This window comes from Dermacentor albipictus, chromosome 1, assembly GCF_038994185.2.
Source record: "Dermacentor albipictus isolate Rhodes 1998 colony chromosome 1, USDA_Dalb.pri_finalv2, whole genome shotgun sequence".
Lineage (NCBI taxonomy): Eukaryota > Metazoa > Arthropoda > Arachnida > Ixodida > Ixodidae > Dermacentor > Dermacentor albipictus.
Genome location: NC_091821.1, coordinates 401,515,314 through 401,533,820, shown reverse-complemented (window position 1 = coordinate 401,533,820; position 18,507 = coordinate 401,515,314). Strand labels below are relative to the sequence as shown.

The 18,507-nt window shown below is 42.9% G+C and overlaps 1 protein-coding gene across 2 annotated transcripts in view; it reads left to right on the top strand.

Moving 5' to 3' along the window:
* Positions 1-719: 719 nt before the first annotated feature.
* Positions 720-18,507, top strand: part of Rpp30 (ribonuclease P protein subunit Rpp30) — a 34,914-nt gene continuing 17,126 nt past the window's right edge. The window contains exons 1-7 of one of the 2 annotated variants that reach the window (XM_065433920.2): positions 720-791; positions 1,188-1,320; positions 2,582-2,646; positions 3,816-3,944; positions 8,158-8,226; positions 10,286-10,375; positions 15,235-15,351. In XM_065433920.2, the coding sequence (XP_065289992.1) occupies positions 1,236-1,320; positions 2,582-2,646; positions 3,816-3,944; positions 8,158-8,226; positions 10,286-10,375; positions 15,235-15,351 (555 nt within the window). In that variant the 5' untranslated portion in view covers positions 720-791; positions 1,188-1,235. Of the gene's footprint in view, positions 792-930; positions 1,072-1,187; positions 1,321-2,581; positions 2,647-3,815; positions 3,945-8,157; positions 8,227-10,285; positions 10,376-15,234; positions 15,352-18,507 lie in introns of those variants that run through there. The other variant, XM_065433922.2, reaches the window with a different exon arrangement.

Genomic DNA, 18,507 nt, shown 5'->3' with positions numbered 1-18,507 from the left:
CTCTCGATCGAGTTTGGACACATGGGGCCTCTATTAGCATGCAAAAGCAAGATGTTTGAGGTCTCAGAATATGCAGCCAATGAACACTCAAGTCGATCCCACTATGAATGGTACAAAATAAGACCGGCTCGATTAATCGATTAAGAAAAAGAAAGAAAGCAAGAAAGAAAGGAAGAAAGAAACAGAAGAAAAGGAAATCTGGTGAACGGCACCAGTGGCTTGACCTGAAATCTACACACAAAGTAGTCAAAATAGCATGATCGTAACGCAGATGTATTCACAGAATATTTCACAATGCGGAAACTACGAAAATGTTTATGTGCAAGCAAAGCGCAAGCAAGCCGTATACGCATTTGAAAGTGGTACTATAGAGAAAGACTTAGTGGCACGGACATTGCACGCCTGTCTTAACTTTAGGCTGGATGCTTAGTGCGAAATCTGTATTATTTGCCATCTACCGCACTTCAAAAACTTTTGTGGATAACTGCACAGACAGTCCTCGCATGCAAAAACCGTAAAAGACTTGCACGCACGCCACAATATTTAAAAACAAAACCGAAACTAAGTCAAATAAAACTGCTTCGAAAGTTGACATTTCAATGAAATTTTATTTATAATGTAAAAGAATAACTTTATTCTCAAGATATTACTCAATACTAATTTTGTGCAGTCTTGCCAAAATCTTAAGGTTAGGCGTTTTTTGGTCAAAACGTTTATTGCGTTGGTAACACTGTTGTCAACAAACGGCGCGCACGGAACACATGTTCGGCGTGAGGAGTGTATCATTATAGGTAACATTTACTGTTTCCCTTTTAATTTACTTCGCTTAAGGCCACAATTTTCCTGCATTTAGCAACGTATACATCATCTTCACCTTTTGTTGTTCAGTGTAAAAGCTGTTGCTGACGTGAAGAAGTTAAAATGTAGTTGTTCTTGTAACACTACTCACTGTACCTTGTAGTGCGGTTAGCTGCTGAAAAGTGTCGTGTTTGGCCTCGATCGCTGAACGTGTAATGAAAATACCAGGGCGAGGAAAGTGTCGACCCCGTGGACACTTTTTACGACTGTGATGTAGGCAATCTTGTCGCCGTGTTGTATCAACATTTAAATCGCGTTTAACTGATGATTTGTATTGTAACGTGCTTTCCAGACAAACAGGCCTGTTATGGTATTAATCTCTTTTTCAGTGCCCTGCATACACAAGCCGCGGAACTCAAGGGCAAGAAACTGTCGGCATGGATTTGAACTTAATTGTTCAACGAGAATCGGAGAAATTGGACAAATCGAATGTGATCAAAAAGATTAAGACCGCTTTTCAGCGTAAGTATGTCATTCTTCTTTTGTAAGGGAAATTTCTGCTTTTGCATGATTTTTAAGTGACGGGACTGTACTGGTTATTTCGAACGAAAGCTTGCCTTAGGACACAGGCCCCTGTGATGCTCAATGGGGTTGATACGTGGGGTAAACATACATATCGTAAGGTGCCGTCTTCATAGTAATTCACTACAATAAGAATCTTCAGCCACTCTAACTAGAAAAGTACGCTTCATCTCACTTCATGCAGCTTGATTGTTTCATGATTGCTTATAGTTATCAAATTTTGCTCACCTCCAACCACAGTGAGGAACAAGAGCTGCAAACGGCGTCCTGATTTTAAATTATTCCAGAGATAGCATCATGAAAGCATCTTAAGGCCGTTTGTTTTGGGTAACACTACCTATGCTAATATTTGGGAAGCAATCAATAATTGTGAGATTTCGTAGTTTTTAGTGACTAAACTGCTTTGTGAGTTGGATTTACTCTGTTGAGATCAGTTTTGGATGCTTTAAACAACAAGCCAAAGTAATGCCTGAAGACTGCAGTGTATTCACCTTAAGCAAGTTGCACTGCATAACCTCACAGAAAAAGAAAAAAAAACCAACACAGTTGAATAGGAAGGCTGGATTGGATGGATGGTTGGAATAAATTTACTGAAAGGTCCTGCGAGCTACGGGGCTCAAGGCCCCCCAGAGCGGGCTACTCCCACGTTGGGACCGGGAGTTTTAACTCCCTGGCCGCATCATGGGCTCGCCTCACGGCTCAGAGCTGCTCCGCCAGGTACGTGCTGCGTAATGCTTCTTGTAGCCTGGCGGAGTCTTGATTCTTGTTTGCGTGGGTCTGACCACGTGGCCAGAGCAAGTGATGTACGTCTAGTGCGCTAAGGCAGTTTTCGCAGTATGATGTTGTGTATTGCTCAGGCATGTAGTGATGTAGTTTGTTCTGTGTGGGCTATGTGTTGGTTTGAAGCATTCTGAACGTGAGGGCTTGAGGCCTGGTAAGCTTGATGTGAGGTGTGCTGTATATTCTGCAGTCTAAATAATAACACCCAAATAATTGGCTGTCAGCATGCATCTATAGTACAAAACATGTGTAGTGTGATTTCAGAACGTGCATATATTGCTGCTAGTTAGCACAGTTGCTCATTTCCTGTAGCACATTCTTTTGGGCTAAATTGTCACATACTGTATTTACAACGCAGCCCGAATAACCGCTGTATTACTTGAGCATATATTAACAGTTGCACTTTTCTTTTTGTTTTCAGTCGGATATGACGTTGTTGCTCTCAACGTTGTCATAGGAGCTAGTGAACTTGGCTCTAAGAACAAGGCAAGTAAAGTTGGCTGTATTGCTTGTCTATTCATTTATGGGAGGAAGCTGTAATCTTCACGACGAGTTAAGCTAAAAGAAATTAAAATAAACACTTTCCATTATCCTGGACATATACCTTTTACATTGAATTAAGCCAAGAATTTTAACTCTTTATGGCCTAAAGGAATGCCACAAAATTTTCAGAATTAAATAACCCACATGTCCTTGCCAACCAGATGATACTGATGTCACATGACCACTTTTGATTGCAAACAAGCCCGATATAGATCGAAATTCACGACTGCAATTGGCTCCCTCAAGCAACTTGCACAAAGGAGCCAGTCACGACTGGGAAATTTGATCCGGATTGGGCTTGATCACAATCAGAAGTTTATCGTGTGGCACCAATATAAGACAGAGTTCAAGTGCTACAGCTTCAATAGATCTTCAGAAATGATGAAGAAGGTGATTACATAAAGACTTAAACATTAAACATAGTACAACATAGTACAATGATGAGAGCTTGCTCGTGGCCACAGGGAAAAACCTTACCAACCTGGTCACAGCTGATCAGCTGTATTGTTGAGGACAGAGGTTGGGCAGGCTCCAGGTAATGGGAAGCAGTGAGGGCCACCTCATCACAAATGAAGGCCTTGATTTGGGGCAGCAGAGACCTGTTATCAGTATGGCCAGGAGCATTTACCAGGTTTGAAAGGCATTCGACATGATGAGCTGTTTGGTAGGTGAGTGCTCGTGGTCGGGTTAATTTACCAAACTTTGACAGTAGGTGCCTACGCTGACATCGGTGAAGGGTTTCCTAGCCAGGAGCATATGAAAGGCATTGTGTTTGGTTCCCTTGTGGAATTGTCTGACGTTTTCTGCTGTCATCATTGGGCTCACATTTTTACAGTAGGAGTAGGAACGATAACGAGAACTGTCCACATATTAGTGCAGATTGGTGAGTCACAGCTACTATTGCAACAACTACTATTGTTGCAGTCTTGGTCAGACACAGATAGACTCAAAAATAGCTTTTATTTATTGCATTATGCTACGCGGTTTCTGCAATTACCCTTTAGAGACATCTTTTAAAGACGAATCCAGGCACAGCTTGCATGGCGTGTGTAGCACTCCCATCACAGTTTCAGCCCTTTGTATTTTGACTTATATTCTTATTTTCATGCCAGATCCCAGAACCTCCACAGTACTCATTGACTCATCCAGATCTTCAGCCATTGACACCACGAAATCGAAGGCTTAGAATTCTCACACGACTAACTGCTAATTTGACAGACAGTTCCGAGTCACATAGGCTGGTGAGTGTTTCCTGCTGTTGTAGATCGTAAAGTATGGTAGAGTTGTTGAATCTAACACGGCATTTACAGCTGCTGAAAGAAGCCTTTAAAAAACAAATTAAAAGAAAATAACAAAACCTTGACAGCAGCTTGAGCATTTTACTGCATATGCCTTCAAGTTATGTACTGGCATTATTTATAATTCAACCCACCTAGGCAAACCCATCTTTAACTGCACACAATCATGCATATTATTGGCCAATACGAAAATATCATAAAAAGTGTCAAGCAAATGTGTGTGATTGTTGCCCCTTGGACATCTTTGCTAGCATTGATGAAAAAGAGTCTTGTGTTGCCATGGCAGGTATCACACTACACAGTATCTTGAGCCTAATTTCTGCAAGTGTGAAACATATGTGCTGCCCCCTTTTGAGACATAAGCAGCAGCCATTAGGTCTCCAGTTTACAAATGAGCCATTCCCTGTGTAATTTAATGCATAGCGGACATAGAAAGCACTGATACGCTTTATAACTCTACTAGAAATAACTGATGGATTGTGAAAAGAGCAACCTGGGGATTTATGCATGTTGAGTGGCCATTGGACATGTCATGGTGCTCTTGTCAGCTCACCAAAGTTAAGCAGCATTGGGCTCAGTCAGTGTTTGAGATAGAGACCACTTGAAAATGCTAAGTGCTTGCGATTTCCCTGTTGGTGTAGCATAGTTTAGACCTTGATAGGGAAAGATACAGCCGCGATCAGATGCTATGGACTGTTATGTGTAGTTACAACATCAAATGCCATGTCTGCGGTTGTGAGTACCATTTACAGTACCATTTACCAAGCTTAAGAGGAAGCTTTGGCTCCGGGCCAACTCCGATTTCCTTATTTATATACATGTAAAACACAGAAATGCTCTCATGAAACAACTGTCATGTCAGTATGGAAGCCGTGATGGCCATGCTCAATGTGTAATCATGGGTGTGGTACCAAATGCATCAGCGATCACTCAGAATAGAAAAGACAAACTGGAAGTGACTTACAAGCGCCGTGACAATGCTCAAAGGAATGCATGTTGTCTTCGTGTTGGGCAGCCGCATCATTGTCTCCGTTGTTATCACAAACACTGTTGTGGTTATGCTGTCCTTGCAATTCACCCCGCTATTGTAAATCAACAAAATGATGGCCGATCATTTGCAGGCCATAATAATAAAGACTGTGCATGTAAGCATGGTACTATTTAATGACAGCTGCTAGCACTACATGCACGCCTTACCAAAGCTCTGCTTCCCATGCAACTTCAACCACACAAACCAGCACTTTTGATACCATACTTACCAGTCAAGTTTTTTTTTGTTGGGATTTGTCTATAAGTGAGTCCTGATTAGATGCAGTTGACTAGGACTGTTCTAAGAACCTGCGAAGTAATTTTTAATGGTGAAGCACAGAAACCTTGGCTTAACAAAATGCACAATTTTACGAAACATCTTTTTTTTTTTCCTGTGAATACAACTTTCCTATAGTATTGGCATTTAGACTGTGCAGTTATTACTTTCATATTCATAATTAGCAAGCGGGCCACCTGAGTGAAAGTAAGGGAACCGCTTCATTTGCTCATTGTGTGAAAACAAAAGAGTGGCCTTGTGTGGACTTTGACGATTTTGTACAGGCGTACTAAGTCGTTAGAGTAGGTTGTTCTGATCATGAATTGATGTATCTAAGTTCTCCACATAAAGTGTGTAATTTATTATAAGGTTTTAAAAATGTACATCGCTACCGATCGCAGCACTCCACTTGGCTGAGTTTTTAGACGCCCCTGACCAGTTGACGCAAGGTGACCATATGACACCTGTAGGGCGAGCTATCTTGATTGGCTGTCCAGGGCGTGTCATCGATAATTTTTCTAGCTTTACAGCAAACAAATGTTGTTTGTAATGCTTGTTAGTTAATTTGCTTCCATAAAAAAGAATGTAACTGAAAGAGAATGCACAAGGAAAATTTATCACTACATTCATGACTTCCGGCACATGACAAGTGTTGTCTGCTTGTGTTACAATGTGCTCCATGTTGACAAGAGCTTCATGGTTAGTGTTTGTCTTGATCTCTCCTTCTTTTGTTTTTTCGCGAGCACTGTGGTTCACCCTTGTTACGTTGTGGGCTGCAAACGTAGCGACTGGCAATATGTCAAGCTGTGACATTGTGTCCCTCTGCAAGGCAGCAGCGGAGTGGCTGCAGTGCACCAGACTGTTGTAATCCAATTGGAACCAGGATTTCTGCGTTTGCGGCCTTCACTTTGCACTGGAGGATTACTACCACAATAGTGTTTCACGCATCTGGTATTCGGGTAAACGCTAGCACAAGCGGACTGGGCCTGGCCATTTCACCGTGCCGTTTCATGGGATGAGCAGAGGCGCAAACATGAACAGTCTGCATGGTACAGCTGCCTGGTGGCACAGAGCTCAGCCAAACACAGTAGCAGTGACGAAGAGTATTCTACATTGCTTCGGGTGTAAATTTTTAGCAGGAGCATAATCGTGAACATGTTGTCTTTCTAAATGTTTAAAATGTTTTACACTTGGTGAGAGCAGCAGTAGCTCTTTGTTCGGCTGGTTAAGCTCTGTGCCACCAAATGACTCGACCGTGCAGAACAATCAGGCCGCTCACGTAAGTCTACGCTAAAGCTCCTTCATCGCAGCAATAGTAGTATTGAGAGTCTTTAGTTTACGCCTCCACTCACCCGTTGAAAAGCCCAGCTCGCCTCTGGTTGCCGGAATACCGGACATGCTCGGTGGTGTGACAGAATGCTCTCAATGCATACTGCTTCGATAGCTCTCGCTTGGGATCGACTACCAGGGGGCTGACAGAGAGGTTGAAGAGGCTTCACGCACGCTCTCCTAGACAACCGGAAGTAGACAACATGGTGTCCCGTCATGACACATGGCTATGGAGGAGGATAACTTGTAATTGTCCACAGCTCTCTTAACATGAGACACTTGACTTAAATTGTGGCACTAATGCTTTAATGTGGCTGTACCCTACGCGCCTACAAAATTTTTCCAAACTGTTTCAGGGACCCTTTAAATAACATGGCAGTGTCTTGTCAGAAATGTGCTAAAGTCAGGCTTAGTATGGCCACACCCGCTTCTTACAATCCCACCACATGCAGTGAATGTGCATTTACTGCAAAAACAGAACACTAGTCAAAACTTACATGCACACTATGGCACATAGTCTGAGATAAAGTGAATGTGGACAGGCTAACAACTTGGTTACATCAAACATGTTATTATTCTCCCTTATCCAGTTAGAGACACTCCCCTCCATTCACCTTGTCTTTCTTAGTTCTTAGTTCTTCAGGGATTTCTGTCACTATCTTGCTAGATTGCTTTATTTAGCATGTTATCTGTAGTGGCAAGAAACAATAGTTAAGGCATCCCATTGCACCACAATACAGGTGTCTTGAACAGATCCATCCCTGTGAGACAGTGCAAGAGGCCTGTGGCTATTTTTGCAGGAATGGTAATGTTTTTCACATGCATGAACAGAAACAGGTATCGGGTCAAGGAGGTTGGCTTGGCAGATAATGAATCTGAGAAAGCCCTGCTCACATGTACACTGCCATTGCCTAAGGCCCATTCATGCACATATGCTGCATTAAATGGTACATTCGAAGCATGAGGGTAACAACATTGTTGGTAACAACATTATTGCCACAGCAATAAAATCACGTGAGATCCGAGAAAATTCAATGCACGATAGATGTCATGATGAAGTAACATGAATATATATTTCTCAATACTCCCCCTATACTATGCAACTTTTTAAAGCACCAAAGGTTGGGGAAGTTGGTACATATTCACATTTCAATTTTTTTAATGTAGGTTGACACCTAAAAATAAGTTTTTTCATTCTCTATCACTCTGTGTGGATGATTAAGAAGAAAGTACAAAAATGTTAAGCTCATGAGGGCAGTGAACAAAATTGAGCTGGTTTAATTTGTTTCAATTTCTTAAACACTTCGTACAGGTTACCAAAAAGCCCTGTATATAACTTCTCGGTCAGCTTATTCATCCACTAGATCATCCAAAAAGATAGCAAACTTATATAATGTAGGATGATAGATGCTGCAACAATTTTTTTAAGTAGGAGGATTCCATCTCTGTTGAAAACAAATGGTTGTCACCGGATGTTTGTGTTTTCTTGAAGTTGCTTTCAAAATATCTGCCACTGTTCAGTTTCAGTCTCCTGTTGCCAAGAAGTATGACATCATTGCGGTCTCTGTTACCCAAGAAAAAATGTTTCAGGTGGGTTTTAGGCACCTTTCAGTTATATCTTGTTCAAACTTTAGCCGCGTGAATCCTAACAGACTACTGTGGCTGCACAAGCTCTCTATTAAATCATCATGTTTACCAGCATGCCCATCAGGAAAACTTCTGAAAATCAGAATGAATAATAAAAATTATATTTTACACTTTAAATGCCCTCACACATGTTTAAGTTAATCTTGATTAGAGCTCTGCTCTAAAATTTATTAATGGATGGGCCCCTATATGATTTTGATGGTTGTATATGAATGGATTAATTTGGTGAGGTGCTTGTGAACATTAAGGGGCAACTTTATAACCTTTGCACTAACCCTGCGTCACATCCCTACAGGTCAAAGCGGTGAATTTCCGTTTGTCTTCCTACCCCTGTTCATTCTATGTTGAATCGGTTTGTGGTGTCATTCGGGTGTGTGATCCCATTGATTTCCTGTCTGAAATCACCTAGAACAAGTTAGTCCTTTCACAGTTAGATTTTTTCGGAGCTGACCCACTCCCACGCCAAATTTTTTTCTCGGATAATATTGCCAAATAAACACAGTTGTTTATTTTTGGCTATATAGCGGGGGAAAAAATGACACGGATAATGGTAAATGCTTCCTTGGTATGGTCATCACATTCCTATCATCCAAAAATAATAATACATGCAGCACACTGGAGAAGAGCATCGTATTCAGTACTTTTTCATGATGTCAGGGTAAGAATGTGATGTCAGAGTTGCCTCCTCTGCCCGCGCATGACAGGCTGTCATCTCCCGAGTCCAAGCTTTTGAGTCAGAGTGCGAGCCAGGCTCGGACTCATCAGATGACAGCTTATCATCCATGCTTGGCTCACATTCGGAGTTGGAGGAGCTGCTGCTCCAATGGGCAATTAAAGGTTCTGTGCAAGCAGCCATCTCAAAGCGATTATGCAGCCACTCTTAAGGAAGGAGTACTTTTGTTTATTCAAGCTTGAGCAGATAAAGCAGAGTGAGCAGCCAATGAAAGACCTACAATAGAGGGCAGAGAGATCCTGGAGAAAGCGCACCAATGAAAGGAGCACCCTCATCGTTCGAAAGGAGGGGTGGCTTTGTGAAAGTAGTGAGGGATAGAAGGATGGCGATGGTGGAGGATGGCGAGCGAAGCTGTGCATGTGGACCCCTTAATGGTGAACTGCACCTCCACCACGGGTCGGCCCGGTATTGCACTATCTTCGGGATCAGCCCACGTATGGGGTGTGCTTAATGCCTGCTTCACTTCTGCCATGGGTCGGCCCAGCATTGCACTATCTTTCGGATCGATTCGCATATGGGGAGTGTTTAGCACCTGCTTCACTTCTGCCACGGGTCGGCCCGGTATTGTACTATCTTCAGGATCAGCCCGTATATGGGGAGTGCTTAACTTTGGTCACTCAAGTTAAAATCAGGATTTGAACCTGTATTGTTCCTTCATCGCGACGATCGGAATGCAGTAATGCAAAACTGTACTAATTTTGTGAACCTCTCCATGAGGAGCACGTTTCCCACTGGCACGTTTATGGTTATCTTTTTTTTATATATATATACTGCCAGCCTAAGGACCATTTCAGGAGTTGAAGACACTAAAATGGGTACAATATGAGGGATAACCAAAACAACAACGCAAGCATCTCAGCAAAACAGCATGTCAGTTTTAAATGCAATGTATTGTACAAACACAGGAATAAACAGCTACAGCAGTAGAAGAATGAAGCTCTGCATATCATATAATGATAAAAAGAATTTCATGTAGTAAAGGTTGCACAAATCCATCAACATGAGGCTAACATTTTGGCAACTGTTCATCATCTAGCAGAGCATCAAATTGCTGTATGGTAGTGTCAGTTATTATGGCTCTCACAATGGTTCTGACATGAAATTAGGTGTGATTTCAAAAGGTGTACGTCTGCTCTTTTGCTATTTTGCTCAACCAACTTGTTGTTCTTTCATGATGTGTCACTATTGCTGCAAGTGTAGCAAGACATTTTTACTACATTTGGCCAGTATCTATACTGTTTAATCTATGCTCTCCCTTCTTGCTCACAGCATCTCTGCAACCAGGGAGAGTTTGACATAGTCTGCCTTCCACTTGACGATCGGCTCCCATTTGTGGTGAAGCGAACACAGTATGGAGCAGTGAGTGATACATTTTGTAGGTCCCCTAAATGCATGCCACTATCACTAACATGAATTCGTTTCCTTAAACGGTATCAGTATGTAAAATTGAAATAAATAATCACAAGAGTCATTCAGGTGAAATAATTGTTTTAAGTTTTATTTTTTAACACTTTTCTCTTAGTGCCTATTCTTATCGATAACCTGCTATCGACAGTTACAAATTTGTATTTTGCCTCTTTCCGGGTGCTCACAGATAGCTAGCGCCATTTAATGGATTATTTAGAAACTATATTGGCAGTTTTGGTTTTTGGTTTTCTTTTTCTGCAGGATAGGATAGGATGGGGATAAACTTTATTTGTCCAACGGTTGTTTATGTCACTTTTTCTGCAGCACATGCATATTTAAAGTGCCTCCGGAGAAGGGGCGTGGTCGGTGCGATGGGCGTCTTAGGTTCCAAGATGGCGTCGCCACTGCGCGCCGCTCATGCATGGAAATGTCACACTTCTACTTACTTCAATGCATCTGCATGCAAGCTTTTTGACTTTGAAAGCAGCATTGATGCAGAAGACAACTTCGGTTCGTCAGATTTCACTACGGAGTTTCGCTTTCTTTGCCAAACCGTTTCAAAGCTGCCGTACATGGATACAAAGAAATCCTGAATGTTCTAAAGGTCACAGTTCTTATCTGCGTGATGTTAACAGCCTTCAGTCGGTATGATTTGACAGCAGCTGTGCCAGGAGTCGAGTTTCATGTGGAAAGACCGTCGGTAGTTGACTTCGGCATCGCGCTAGGGCTAGTTACTAGAGTTATTGTTCTTTTATATCTCAAGAGATTTTTTACATATAAGATTATATTTGCTAGATTATTACACAAATCCTTTGTATTGAAGATGTATATTTTGAATATGTTTAGGTGTCTTTCTGTACGGAGCAATAATGTCGTTCTTGTATTACTCTTGCTTCTACAAAACACTGCCTTAGATTTTTTTAAAATTATTTTTAATAAACATGTTGTTTGGGAATAATACCCGAAGATACTTTCTTCCTCTTCTATTTGATTCAATGCACTTTGGTATCAAGTGTGCCCTGTGATACAGGGTGTGTACCGAACGGGAAAACAGGGAATTCTCAGGGATTTTGAATAGTTTGGAGATACTCAGGGAAAAATCCGGGAATGTGTGCTTCTATCAGGGAAAATTAGCTGTAATTTTATTGAAAGGGAACAAAAGTCACGCTAATGCTGGCTTCAAGTAACAGAGGGGGACTGTAACGAATTAACTTTGACGCCGTGTCGTCGACTGGAGGAGTTGCCAATGTGCCGTCAATGAACGATTTTCTGGACGGCTGATTTTTGGGACATGCCCGATAATTCAGACGGCTTCGTGGCACCACCACGTAACCCATAGAGTCAAGATATAGGAACGCCTGAAATTTCGGATGCGAGAACCCTTCGCCATCCGATATTCCTGACTTTTTTCCGTGGCTGCAGGTTCGAAACGGCATTAATCAAAGCCACATTTTGATTATCTCGCCACCTCAAACCGCCGCTCTTGCATGCAGATCCGCTGGTAGCCGTAGCCACCACTGTGGCAACACTAGACCTAGCTGATTTGACGTTTAATATTAAGCTTCTTGTCGTTCGGTACCGTGTTTTTCTTTGAACGAATTCGCCACTGTCAGCAATGGCACTGACTCCGCCTTTGTAATCTTCACGATTGGCTTCGAAACCCAGAAAGCATGGCGTAATGCATAATGCTGGTTCCCGAAAATCAGCTGCGCCTCACAGCAGGGTTACATGATGAAGCATACGCTCTGTATTGCGGTGAAGCATACCAAGAGTGGGAAGGAGAAATTGTCACGGGGCATAATTCCTTAATTATACATGCGTGCACCCGCAGTCTCTTGTCACAGTATGAGAACATTGTCGGAGCATGCTATGTTTGAATTAATTGTCACAAGTGCTGGCGAGTTCGAATTACCAGGCATTTTTGCCCATTGGAATACAAAACTTTGACAGGATCACAGCATCAATTCAAATAAGCCGGAAGTTCAAATTAAGCCTGTTCGAGTTAACGAGATTCGACTGTACTAAGTAACACATGTGGCTGAAATAAATGTTCTGCATCTACTGCCATGGCCATAAGTGGCACTACCTAATACTCCCAGTGCTAAATTTAGCATACACATAGGCATACTCTAGTCTAGAAAGTTGGTGGGGCCCATTCACTGATATAGCTCAATTGGTAGAGTGTCACATGTACCATGCAGAGGTTGTGGGCTCAGCTCCCACTGGTGGCAAGCTGTCTTTTCCACTTTTTCCCTTTTGCCTAGGAACTATACATTTAATTTTTTATGAAGTTTATTTCTCCTATGCTTCCCTTAGCTTCATGTGGTTATTAAAAAAAAATTATGCAGAAACTCCACTGGAGTTGTCTAAGTATGCGTAAGTATTGTGCCACAAAGCTCGGTCTCATTATCACTGTTATCAAGCTTGATCTACCCAGTATAAATTCTTATTGATCGCTATCAACCCTTATTGGGTTGTTAGGTATCAATCTTATTGCAGTCAATTCGTGCCTTATCAACACAGAAAGTTGGGCTAGTTGGTGTTGAGGCATTTGCTGTGACATTGTTACTAGCGCTAACACGACTAACAGAAAAAAAGTTGGGACAGGACAGAGTGTTAGTGTCCTGTCGCTTTGTCTGTCCTGTCCCAACCTTTTTTACATTAGTTTTGTTAGCACTAGTAACCATGTCACAGCAAATGCCTTATCAACCCTTATTCGTCCTTATCAACCTAATTGAACTTTATCCCACTCTTATTAACCTTATCAGAATTGCTCCAACCATTTTATGCCCTTATCGCTCTTTAGCACCTTATCCATCTGTGTCGAACCATTATTGGCTGTGCGGAGACTCATATAACCCCTCATCACTCCTTATCATCCTTATGAAGTCATTGACTGCTTCATCTGTGTTGCACAATGCAAAGCCCATGAGCCCTCAGGGATTGGTGGTATTTCAGTCAATGAAGGAGCACCCAAACGGAAGGCGCATCCCACAACCATCAAACCAAATCAGAGATGTGGCCTGTTTGGCATTAATTTTTCACAATATCAGAATTTTGCAAATGTCTACAATGCTCCAAGTTGGCTCTATATGTAGTCCTAGAGATGGCTTTTATTCTACCATCACCAAATCTTTCAGCAAAGCTTTCATAGAAACTGTTCTTCTTTGAGATTTGTTTTGTAGCACTGCTACAACACATTCATATGGTTCAGATATATTACTCACCTTCTGCAAGTGTGGGTGTTTAGCCCAGTAGGTAAGACACTTGGCTTCTGAGTGTCGGGTCATACATTGGAAACTCACCACCAACGTTTTTTTCTTATACATTGATTTCTTTATAGTGATCAATCTTGCGTGAGAAACAGACTAACAGATTTCTTTGTTGGGTAGTCATAGAAATGCTTATGCATTTAAAATCAGGTCCCTTGGTTCCTCTGACCATTCATGCCCATATATATTTTAAGCCAGTAAAGTTCACTAGTTTTGGCACCTGTCTTGTTTTGATGTTGCAGTTACGTGGCGATGCATCTTTGTTAGGCTCATATAGACTAAAATTTAATACACAGCTATAAAAACTCGTAATTTTGTTGCTTAGGCTGCTTGACTTACACAACATCAGACAGAAAGCACGTTGCACAAGTTATATTTTTCTGGAAACCAGGTACATTGTTAGCGAAGCTATAGTGAGTATGCATGGAATAGACTACTTCATGGTGCTATATTAGACCATGCATCTTTCCACTTTTTATTCTGGGTTGGCACTCAGTTTTTCAGCTTGTGTGTCTGCCTCCGAAACTGTCTATTTGGTGCTGTAAGATTTGTCGGATGATCTCGCCGCTGCCACCAGTTGAAGGGGTTGTAGGTCGTAGAGAGGAACTTGGGAGGAAGTAGGCGTACAAGGTTTATTTACAGTATTTACATTTTAAACAAGAAATACATTCGACAGTCTAGCATGACTCCCAAATGGAGCCCGCAAGACGAAGCATACAAAATACAAGCACTCAACTCATGAGCACGATCACGAGCACCTTGCAGAGCACACTCTAACAGCCGACAACAGCTGCTTATAAACACTCCATTGGTCCCTAGTTCCTAGGTGAGGGAAAAATGTCAGTTCACCGCCGATTCGCAGCGTCAAACGTCAACGCAGTCGACCCACCTGTTGTCCCATATCTTGAGTCTTGAAAGGCGCGTCGGTTCCCCGAGCTGACCCCCGCAGTGCAGCCGCCGGTTGCCCATTGTCTTGCGCCTCTAAATTCCAGAGCTGCCTTTCTCCTGTAGTCGCCACGAGTGTCAGCAGACTGTGACGAATCCTGGGGCCCACGTACTGCAAAGCTCCCTTTTGTTAGGGAAGCTCTTCTTGCTGCCGAGTGAGACCATGAAGACCCGGCAAATCAACCAACAATACGTTGGGCGCCAAACGTGGCCCGCCCTGCTGGCGTCACCGATTCTCCGAACCAGGCGCATGGTGGATTAACGCTGCCGTAGTCCACAGTTCTCTGAAGGAAGTTCATGGTCGGTTAGCGCTGTCATCCTCGCTAGTTTACTGAAGGGCGCCACCACCGCGGATCGATCGAAGCACCTGCAGCGGGCTGAGATAGTTTTGCAGAGCAGTACCCCTGCAGGCCAATCGTAACAGTGATGGGGGGGGGGGGGGGGGGCTGAGAACTTCTACCTTTTCTTAGATAACATTCTGCACAGTTACCTTACCATACATTTTGTGTAATGAGTAGTATAGCTGATTCTCTATAGTATAAGATCAATTCTGTAAGGAATTGTGTTCATGATTCTTGTCTGTTTTTTGTGCAGGCTACAGGTCGGGGACTCTTCTTCGAAATTCAGTATGCTCCGTGCATCCGTGATGAGTCTTCACTGCGGAACACTATTGCTAACTGCCAGACTCTCATGCATGCAGGCAAAGGCAAGGTAAACATGTGTTCTGTTCTGCACTTGTTTTTAATAAGCTTTTTTACAGATTGGAAATCAGAGTAAATACTGAAGGATGCCAGTTTGTGTCACTCTATAAAGGCATAGTAAACTATCATAAAAACAGACACACTTTATTGTGCCCCAAGTATTTTAATCTGGGCCTTCTGGTTTTGAGCATCGGTGCCTTAGATCACCCTTTGGCAAATTCTGACGCACAAGGCCTTGTGGGTTCTTGGGAAGGTTTGGTGGAGTCTGCGGCGATTACATTGAGATTTACAATTCATGAGCATCACCTTATTATGCAAAATGACTAAATTTCTAGAAACAATTATACAGAAATTGTTTGTTGCTTTTTAACTAGGCCTAGTCATCCTTTGTAATAAGTACAACCTCATTATTTTGAATTTTGCGTGACCAAAAAAAATGGCAAAATTAACCGAATTTCGAATTATCAAGGGTATGCAAAAAACAACAAGCAAATGTTAACTACATCAACATGCTTTTATTTAGTGAATGAATGAGCAAATCTTGTTTCTGTTTTGCACAAAAGCAATATGGAAGCTGCAACTCTCTTCATGTCGGGACTCATTGGCTCTCGCAGTGGTGATCGAGGCCTTGCGACTTCTTTCTCAGTATGGCCGCAGCTCACGCCTTCATTTGCAACACATTTTGCATAATCCGCACACTCATCCACATTGTTTTCTCACCAGTGAGCTGATCGCCAACAGATCGTCCTTCCGCCGCGATGTAGCCGGTGCTCTTCGTCTTCGACAGCCTTGCACCGAGTCAAAAAGAAACTACTGCTTTACGTAACTGCTGCGGAAGAAACCATGGCCGCTATCGATGCGATTATGAATGGCAACATTGCAGTGCTGAAGGCATGCGGCCAACGCATGCACTGAGAACAAACCTACTGTTCACTACAACTGCAGACGAAACCACGGTCGCTATCGACGCAATCATGTATGGCAACTATGCCATACATGATTGCGCAACCAGCGCAAACTTTACGGTTGTCCTTGGCTGGATATCCCAGGGTGGTGCTAGTGTCTGTCGCGGAACGCATCTTAAGAGAAGCGCGATCCAGTACGCAAAAGTCAGTTGCCGATGCCCCTCCTGGCACACGCCCTAAAGTTAGTGTCATACCCTACATGCACGGGTTTTCCCACAACTTGAAAAAGATTGCCCAAAGAGCGAATGTAAGAGTTGTTTTTTCTGCTCCCGACAAGCTCGGCAGGCTTTGCAGGCTGACGGATCCAAATGCCGTCCCTTCCGATAAATGCAGAAAGCATCACCGAAAAAAGTTTGTCGAGTGTGTACACCGGGTGGTGTACAGCCTTCCGCTTTCATGTGGCAAGAAATACATAGGACAAACTGGGCGTTGCCTCAATGATCGGCTCCGTGAGCACAGCAACAATGTTAAAAACGGCTCTGGCGGTTTCTTGGCGATCCACTGTCGCGATCATGGGTGCAAACCTCTTGAGGATCAATGTACGATTGTTTCCCGTGGCAGCACGCAGCTCATCCGTGAGATATCTGAAGCACAGATGATCGCAAAATTGGGTGATGCGTGTGTCAGCTTCCCGTCTCTAGCTCTCACAGAAAAGGAATTACGTTACTTGGACGCGGCATCACACGACACGTAACCATGTTACATGATTTCGCACTTCATTTCCGTGTAAGCGCATGCGCGATCTACGTGCATGCCATGTATAAAATGACGCAGTGGCACAATAAACTTAGTTGAAAGTTTGCGCTTGGTGTGTCGTCTTCTTTCACGTCCGTGTTGTTTTTTATGTCGCGCAATATCTTTTAAGCAACTATGCCATTTTTTTTGGTACGTGGTTGACACACATAGCAAGTCAAAACGAAAGTACTGTTTTCCACAACCGCTGCAGAAGAAACCATGGCTGTTATCGATGCCATCTTGGATAGCAATTGCGCAGTTATGAAAGGATGTGGCCAACGCAGTGTTATGCGCGGCAGTAAACAGAAGAATGAAGGCATTGAAGGCACAAATAGGCACGAAGCGTTTTGGCGCTGCTACCATTAACGTACAATTTCCGCTGACTATGGCAATACGGTCTCCACTGTTTTGTTTCCGTTGGATGCTAGCGCCGTTTTCACTCTTTTGCGTCACAAATTTGCGGCGCTCCTCACTTGGTGAGCTCCGAAAGTTGTCCGAATTAATCGATGTGCGACCAAATCTAATTAACGAGAGTTTTATTGCATTTAATAATGCATGCGCCTGTCGAGACCAGAGGACAAGTCTGAATTTACGAATTAACGAGGGTCAAATTTAGGTTTTACTGTTGTATCTTTCATGCACCTCATAATGATTATGAAAACGAGGACAGAAAAGGTCCTGATCATTATTGCTAAAAGCTGGACATGTCAGCTTTTAGTTCTTTGGAATATTAGCTATCATACATTCTTGTGCAAAGGCTGTGTTTTTCTTTCCCACATTTGAGTCCGACATTCTTTGATGCATCTCACAAAGGAGTAAATTTAAATGCACACGTATGTTCTCAAAAACATAAGTGTGCTTGCCCCATATATGACAACCTTGGGAAGCATTTGTTTAGCTACAATTGCTACCTCATTCATCATAATTGCCATGCACAGTAAAACCTCGTTAAACCGCAGTTGGCCGGAGCTCGAAAAAAGTACGTACTAAACGGTAGTACTGTTTAACCGAAATAGCATGAGATCGTCCACTTACCTGTCGAAAACGGAACTCAGAGAGAGTGCGATGAAAGGGGAAAAAAACATGCAGTATGTATTCACTTTGCGCGACAAAAATGTTATTTTCATTTGATGCCGCGGTGGTCTAGCACGGCGACAGTGGCCTCAAACTTACTAAAGCTGCGTGCCAACTTTTCAGCCAGCCCCGTCTTCTCGGCAAACATTCGCATGGCAGATTCCTCGTTGGCGTTACGTATTCTCCGTGCACGCGTGCACTTGTGCTGCAGAAGTCCTGGGGCGCCTTTTTCATTGCCGGGTGCTGGAGTTTGGAATAGAGTTACGTTATCGCGCCCCTGTTCTCATCGCACCAATTGCATTCATGAGGCTGACATAACGCGCTGCTTCTGCCGCTATTGGGCATAAATCGCCCTTGCTGTCACTTTCCGAATCGTCTTCATCACTGTCGCT